Here is a 7,739-nt window from a genome sequence, read left to right as displayed (position 1 = left end):
GGCTTTAGCCCTATGCATGTTAAACCTAGGCAGCGATCTCTAGCATCCAGGGAAGTGGGAGTGAGAGAGAGATGATGAAGGGACCAGCTACTAGCACTACAGCCAGGTGCTGCTTGCAGATGTGAGCGGGGTCTCTCCTGGCACTCCAAGTCTGTAACCAAACGCACAAGCAGTTGTGGGGCAGGAATGCAAGCAGTATAGTGTGGGATGATATACCATGGGGAGCGGCCAGTGGAGTGGAGCTAGTGGGGCTATCATTTGGCCAGTRACAGGACAAGAGGTAATGGGTGTAAGTTGAAACACAGGCAGTTCCATCTGCATGTGAGGAAGAACTTCTTCACTGTGAGGGTAACAGAACTCTGGAACAGGCTGCCCAGGGAGGCTGTGGAGTCTCCTCTGGAGGTCTTCAAAACCTTCCTGGATGCCACCCTGTGCCACGTGCTGTGGGTGTCTCTGCTGGAGCCGGGGGTTGGACTAGATGATCTCTAGAGGTCCAGTCCAACTTCAACTATTCTGTGATTCTGTGTGATTGTGTACTGGTAAAACATACACAGGAGATGCGGCTTCGTAGATGAACAAGGGGCAGAGAGCGCCCCAGGGCAAAGTCTCTAAGCGACTTGTTGCCGTGCAGACTGGGATGGCCAGCTGCTGATGCCATGGTGCTCTGCAGCCAGTGTCCCAATTCCACATCCCTGTTTTTCAGCTTGARGCAGAAGGCTGCAGGAGCACTGCTGCAGACAAGCCACGTGTCCAAGTGAGAAGCAAGGAGCCAGTTTTGCCAAGCAGCCAGAGGAGCGGGCAGCAGGGTGGCTCCAGGCCCATCTGACCCCACAGCACCTCAGTCTCCCTGGGGCTGGGCCCTCAAGAGGAAGGTGAGTAGATCCAAGGGACCCTTTGTGGTGGCAGGAACCACTGGTGGCTCTGCATGGGGGTGACCAGCCATGCCACGTCCAGCTAGGGCACCAGTGGCACTGGGCGTCCCAGGACAGCATTCTGACCTGTGCATGCCTGTATTTTAACCACTTGTCCGAAGATCACAAGGGATGTCCTTGTTGAACCAGACATGAAAAACAAACATTTTCCCGGCATAGTTCTTAACCCTGTCCTTACCAGACAGCAGTATTGTTTTTCTCTCCCTGCCCTCACTAGGCAGAGACCAGTTTGCTGCTGCATCTGCCTTGGCCCTTGTGACACTGTGGCACRTGCAGGGTGTGTTTGAGCCTTCTGCTGTCCCACACTGCGGGGCACTCAACCACGCTGCCAGGATGGCTTTAACAGAGGCATGTTCTGGTCTGAGCCTTCCCTCCRGAGCCCGGGCTCCCTGACAAAATGGGATGAGGTGAGCACTGGCCATGGCAGGGCCTTTTGCTCCAGGAGGCCACAAGCGGCTGGCTGAGTGCAGGAAGGATAATGCTCAGAGACCTCTCCCTCCCCTGCCCAAGCCACTGGCCAGGAGCTACAGAAATGGCTCTGGCTTCAGGTGGGCGCCCTTGGCCTACGGTCAGGAAAGAGGCACTCCCATTCCGTGTGCAGGGGGAGTCACAGATGCAGAAGGCACCTTAGCATATGTGCAATAACCATTCCCCCCACTCCTGTCTTGCAGCTGCTGCCCTCACAGGAGACTTCACAGTAGTGGAGAGAGACAGAGAGGACATGAACAAGAGAATGGGGCTGCTACAGCAGAGGCGTATGGGGCACCTGCTCTGCACATTGATCCTCCTGCAAGCTGCAGGGGTCTTGGTCTTGATGTTTTATGCGCTACTGTGGGAAGCCGGGAATGTGGTCAGTCTCCCTGAAAAGCGTATCGGCTTTTACAACTTCTGCCTATGGAACGAGACAGCGGGGGAGCTGCAGTGCCTGCAGTACAGGCATCTGCAGGTGATGGGCATCAGCCTACCAGGAATAGTCCTAGCCAGGGTTTGTGTGTACTCTTGCCTCGTCTTCGGCATCTTCTACCCCCTTTTTGTTGCACATGTGAACTGCATGGAAGACACAGAGGGCTGGAAGGTGATCCTCATCATACTTGTCGTCAAGCTGATGATATTGTCCGGAGGCCTGGGTACCTTCCTCTTCCAGACCTCACGTTGGATTCACCTCTTTGAATTCACTGGGGGCTTCCTGGCACTGCTTGGGGCTCAGACTCTGCTGCTGCTCCAGATATTCACTGCCACTATGTATCTTAGGTGGGCCCAGCCTAAGTACCCATGTCAGAGCCCTTTCCCTTTTGAGATTTGAAAGTGGAGAAGTTGCAAAAGCTAAGAATTGCCTGATTTAGAATAATATTAGCACTACACCTTTTATAACTGTCAGGGATTTATCTCTAGTCCAAGTGCTCATGTCCAACCATGCTCCAACACAGAGCTGTGATTGCGGGGCTGGCGCTGGCAGCAATCGTGCAGCAAACGGGCAGCAGGCACCAACAGCCACAGGGCAGTGTGGAAGCTTCCCGGGAATGGCAGCACATAACACACCGCAGCCTGGAGCTTGGCACCACCACGACACTGGCCACGACCCTGAGGACAGCAAAGGAGACAGATCAGACCCACCACAAGGCAGATATTTCAGTCAGGCCATGTCTGGCCTAGTGTAGGCAGCCAGAGAAGCAGAACGGGCTTGCTTTCCTGGAGCTTTCCCAAGACGCTCAGCTGCTTCTCTGCCTCCTGGATAACCAGGGGACTTGTTTATTTGGGTGAGGTGGCTCTTGTCCAAATCYAGCAGCAACATGTCCCTTGAAGGGCATTTTAATCATTTGCTGAACACAGCCATGATGAAGATGGCTTCCCAGAGGAAGAACTGGATTTTGGGGCAGACCCCCAGGCCCTCATTGACACTATGGAACTGAGCCCAGCACTCCAGCAGCATCAGAGACTCTTAGCAGAGACCCGTCCTGGGTGGAAGCAGCCGCCTGCCGAGCTGTTTGCAACCTCCTATGAAGCAGTCCTGGCTTTCAGCTGTGTCCTTTCTGGGCACACGAGGGCCCATCTTTTCATCTCTCCTTCCATAGGATCTTGGTGGGAACACAGCTGTGGCAGTGGTTTGATTGATTCCTCGTGTCAATACTCYACTATTCTTCATACCTGCTCAAGCYGTGTGTGTTGTGTTCATTGCTCCTTTCCAGGCTGTGCTTGCCTTGTGCTCTCAAGCCTACCCCAGRCTCCCAATACACCCTGCAGTGGGGCAGCCCCAGCTGCCTCACGATGGTCTGTGTCCCCCACCCACCTGCTCCCACCAACACATCCAGCTGAGGGGGGGCTCTCCCAGGCTGGGGGCAAATTCATCACCAGGACTCCCAGACCCAGGCTGCAAGGCAGCCACCGAGAAGGGACAGCAAAGGCAAGTGAGCTCCAGGACCGGCCTGTAATGGCACCAGGGAGGGTAAGGGCACCCCCCCAAGACAACAGCCTCAGGGTCCCAGTGTTTAGGCAGAACCACAACCATCCAGCTCTGGAGACCAAGGCCAGGGAGTCCCTGCTCCTTCCCTGTCCCAACATCTGCCTGGTAAAGGGACATTCACAGGCAAAAGTCTCTGTAACCTCCTTTAATCTGATCGTGGGCTGAGGTGTCAGGCACAAGTGAATACACCCTTCCCTGGGGCAAAACCCAACTGGTCCCAGCACATGCTGCCAGGAGGGAGCTCTCTCTGGCCCTGGCCAGTGCCAGCCTTCTCCCTGCACTGTGGTGAGAGACCACCAGCCATGGCCAAAGTGTGGCCACCCCAAGGCCTCACCCTCGCTGTCCATGCCACCTGCGGACAYGAGGAAGAGAGGCCTCAGCTGAAGAAGATCTCCCTGACGTATTTCAGAGCATCGTCCTCCGAGTCCACCGTCTCTGCACCGGGGTCCGGAGAGGACGGCTGAGGTGGATGGCRCCCGCTGCCCTCCTCCGTGCTGGCTGGGCTGCTGGCGGGGCTGCTCGGCACTGGCGGGTGCTCCTKCTCCTCCTCGCTTGCAGACCAGGTCTTTGCCTGCGCTTCCTCGCGTTGCAGCTTCTGGGCAAGGGGAGACAAGCCAGACCCTGCTGCCATCACCCCCGCTCCCAGGGGCTGCCATGAGGCGGGTGCTCGGGGAGCAGAGCCCCTGGAGAGGCGCCAGGGCCGCCACGCTGTGCCCGCGGGGCTCACCTCGGCCAGCACTCCCAGCGCCACGTCCACCAGCTCCGCCTCGGTCATGCAGTGCACGGTYGCTGCCCTGGCGAGCAAGGGGGGACGCTCAGTTGAGGGCCCGGCCGCCGCGGCCCCGGGCGCGGATGACAGGGATTACCTGGYCGCCACCTGCCCCTGCCGCCGGCGCCGTGGGGCTGCGCTGGGGGGAGGCCCGGCCGGTGCGGCGCGCTGCTCCGCCGCCACCATCCAGGCAGGCAGCAGCCTCTGCCRCCCGCCTGCCGCCATCTTGTGCACGGCACCGGAGCGGGCGGCGTCTCTGCTGGGCTCCGGGCGCCCGCTCCGCTCCGCAGGGGTCATGGCCGCTTCCAGGGTGCCGGCGCTCACTGGCTCCGTGGGGAGAAGCGCCCTCACCTGCCCCTTGGCTCCCCTGTGCTGCCGCCCGGGGCCTCTGCACATCTCGGGAAAGAGCCCGGCCCCATTTCCTCTGTCACCCCCTTGCGAGAGCTGGGAGCAGCTCGCCCTCTCCCCCAGCCTTATCTTGGCGACTAGACCCACGTGCGTCACTTCTCACGCTATTTCCTCCTTGAGGAGGACRTCACGTGTGGGGGAAGAGCTTTACTTAGGGATTCCCATCTGAACCAAGAGGGCTTCCCTGGTTGCAGGCACTTCTTTAGGGCTGCCACTGCCAGGGACTATTTCTGCAGGCACCAGCAGCCCTTTTCCCAGCTCTTTTCCCAGCCAAGCTGCTGGAGTAGCAAAAGAAAGGCGCAGAATAAGAGCTGACACTTAAGCAGATGGAGCTGGGGTACTTGGTCAGTGAGGGATCTGTCGCACTGCCCCAGTCTGTCCTGCTGAGCAGACGCTGCAGTCAAAGGCTGCCTCTGTATTAGCAGTAGGCTCAGCCTCCAGGGAACCACAGTGGGACGATAAGACAGTTTTAACTGTGCTGCAGCCTGATCTTGCATACATCCCGTCACGAGGTCAGGACCAGCGGGCAGTTGGCAGTACGTGAAACTTTGCCACATATTTGAAGATTTCGAAACCAGCTGTCAGCAAATGCATCCATAGCCAGTTCAACCATGCTGTACTTGAAAGGCTCTCCCTTTGACATCAAATGAAATGAGTGTTTTGTTCTACCAAGTCAGCAAGTGTGCCATAAATGGCACATTTCCAAAGGCAGATCTTGGCTTCTCTCTTGACAACCACCCTGCTGTTTTTATGAGAAACCTCAGACAAGAACATACCCAAGGACGTAATTTTTGCTGCTGTTGCTGGTACATCATGAGAGAGCTCATCATCAATCATGATATGGACAAAACACCAAATGATGCTTGAAGACAAAGACAAGGACCACCCACCTCCACCTTATCTTCCAGGAACCAGCTGAAAATGAACAATCAGGCTAAAAAAGGGCTGCTCCCTGAGCCAAAATGAGACCATATATGGAAGCAAGTTACCAGAGTTCATCAAAAAGACCACAAAAGACAACCATCGGGGATCTGATGATCATGCATGCATGAGGACAGGGTATATTGTAATTATTGCTGGGAAATAGAAGGGCTGTGCAGTTAACAGAGAAATATAAGCTTTGATTACCACAGCTCATGTCATGCAGGATAGGAGGGCCTGTCCCCCATGCATCCAGTGCCATCATAAAGAAAATGCCTACTTCTTAAGGCATTGGCATTAAGAGGTTTATTCCCATTTTCATTGACACTGTTGCTCGCTGAAGGGAGAAGATTGAAGATCTACCTCCATTTTAGTTTCTGTTTTGGCTTCTGAAATAGGTAATATTTAAAAGGAACAATAGCAACTCTGTCAGGCTGATACAATCTCATGATGCAGTGCTCCAAAGGAAATGGAAGGCAGGGTAGGAACAGACCTTTAAATACTACAGCGGTCACGTACATCCCTGTCTTCCACTTGAGCAGCTTCTTCAGCACATCAGCATCAAGAGAATCTGCAAAAAGGAGCAAACCAGCAGAAGTAGGTGCCTCCGTTTTCACAGATTTTCTCCATTAGACTCATCTCTCAACAACCTGACAGCCACCTGTAAGTGTCTCCCTTGGGATTTTCTTCGGAGGCTTCTCAGCCTTTAATTCTTCCTTTGCTCTATCTTACCTTCCCTGCTGCTCGCATAAGGAGTATCACACACAGGGAAGGAGTTGGGAGATATGCATGTATTCTGCAGGTTGTTGTCTGTTTGCTGTCCTGGGCAGGCTGTTTGCCCCTATGCTCTTTCACTTCACGTTTGGCAGCAGCAGTTCAGTTGCTGGGTCTGGATGTCTGTGCAAGAAAAAGTAACAGAATGAAGTCTGGGAATGCAGTTTCTTTTCCTGAGAGAATTCACTAGAACAAGTTTGCAGGAGTTGGATGAAAACAAAGATGAACATCTGCTACTTCTGCTTTTGTTCTTTGCAATGCACAAGTTTCTATCTCAAGCCATTAGGGCAGGAAGGGAGATGGAGAATCTGTAATGGGGTTACATAATCTCCCTACTTGAGCAAAGCTGAAGTTCCCATGGCTGGCCTGATCCTAACCTTACTATCAAGGTAAGTTCTTCCTGCCTTCCTGGAAATGGAAAAGCCTAGAGGAAGAGATAACACAGTGAAGAACAGACAGAGATTGAAAGCAGTGTGAAAGGGAAAGTGACTGACAGTGGAGGGCTTAAGCAACAGATCAGGAGAATCCTGGAGAGGGTCACCAGGAAGAACAACCCTAACAGTGCTCACTACCACCAAAACATGCCCAGGGAGCTGGTAGAGTGGCTGCAGAGGGATGTCTAGGGATGAAAGGTTGACTCAAAGGTTGACCCTACTTGAACACATGGCAGCCCCCTCCTCCAGGAGTTCCACTCCTGTCACCATGGTGAGTTCAGAGCACAATACCTCCAATACCTTCAGATCACTTCAGGCACCCTGTGTGAGGAAAAACTATGTGGAAAACCATGGGAAAGTGTCATACATGTCCCCCAGGACAGAGTAGGGGTGCACCTGATGTCATGGCAGGGTCAGGCTCTTCCTGCATACTGTCTGGATGGAGGAGAGGAGCCAGCGTCCCCATAGGGTCTCTCTAGGGGAATACGGCCTGGCAGGGTCACCAAAGTCACCAGCACTGCAGCCAGAGCCAGGGGTTGCCCACTGTCTAGTGGGTTGCAACAGCAGGGCTGGATTAAGTCAATCAAGGTAGAAAGGTGCCACGGGAAGGGGCATAGACGGCATGGAGCAATGTGGAGCTCACACAGAGTACACCCCAGCAATGACATCTCCCGCTCCACCTCTCCCCCCAGGCAGCTTTGAACGAGGAGGCAGCATGGGCAAAGCAAGGGGTGCTGTGCAGCAGAGACCTGCAGATGGATGGCTTGGCACAACAATGCTCCTCAAGTCTGTGTTATCCTTCATCCTCATGTTTTATGCCCTTTTCTGGGAAGCTGGCAACCTCGTTGATCTTCCTGAAAAACGACTCGGTTTCTACAATTTCTGCCTGTGGAATGAAGCCATTCAAAAGCTACAGTGTCTGGCATACACTGATCTGGAAGGCATTGCCATCAACACAAAAGTAATAGAGTTAGCTATTTTTTGTGTATATTCACCTGTAGTATTCACCCTGTTCTATGTTATTTTCATCTTATTTAATA

At 54.2% G+C, this 7,739-nt stretch overlaps 2 protein-coding genes across 2 annotated transcripts; one reads left to right on the top strand and one right to left on the bottom strand.

Moving 5' to 3' along the window:
* The first annotated feature begins 560 nt into the window (after window positions 1-560).
* On the top strand, window positions 561-3,013 carry TMEM140 (transmembrane protein 140). Its single transcript, XM_026053519.1, has 2 exons — window positions 561-872; window positions 1,604-3,013. The coding sequence occupies exon 2, from the start codon at window positions 1,654-1,656 to the stop codon at window positions 2,233-2,235; it is 582 nt and encodes a 193-aa protein (XP_025909304.1). The 5' UTR covers window positions 561-872; window positions 1,604-1,653; the 3' UTR covers window positions 2,236-3,013.
* Window positions 3,014-3,591: 578 nt separating this feature from the next.
* On the bottom strand, window positions 3,592-6,969 carry CYREN (cell cycle regulator of NHEJ). The gene is made up of 4 exons (XM_026053483.1): window positions 6,921-6,969; window positions 6,011-6,062; window positions 4,121-4,187; window positions 3,592-3,988 (listed from the first exon to the last, which is right to left on the bottom strand). The coding sequence occupies exons 1-4, from the start codon at window positions 6,967-6,969 to the stop codon at window positions 3,770-3,772; spliced, it is 387 nt and encodes a 128-aa protein (XP_025909268.1). The 3' UTR covers window positions 3,592-3,769.
* Window positions 6,970-7,739: the final 770 nt, after the last annotated feature.

This window comes from Nothoprocta perdicaria, unplaced genomic scaffold (genome assembly GCF_003342845.1).
Source record: "Nothoprocta perdicaria isolate Ctin4 unplaced genomic scaffold, notPer1 scaffold_116, whole genome shotgun sequence".
NCBI classification, from domain to species: domain Eukaryota; kingdom Metazoa; phylum Chordata; class Aves; order Tinamiformes; family Tinamidae; genus Nothoprocta; species Nothoprocta perdicaria.
The sequence above is the reverse complement of the archived record's forward strand: the minus strand, read 5'-3'. Positions and strand labels throughout refer to the sequence as shown.

Coding starts and splice junctions, on each gene's coding strand:
- TMEM140 (XM_026053519.1), top strand. CDS start 1,654: ATGAACAAGAGAATGGGGCTGCTACAGCAGAGGCGTATGGGGCACCTG.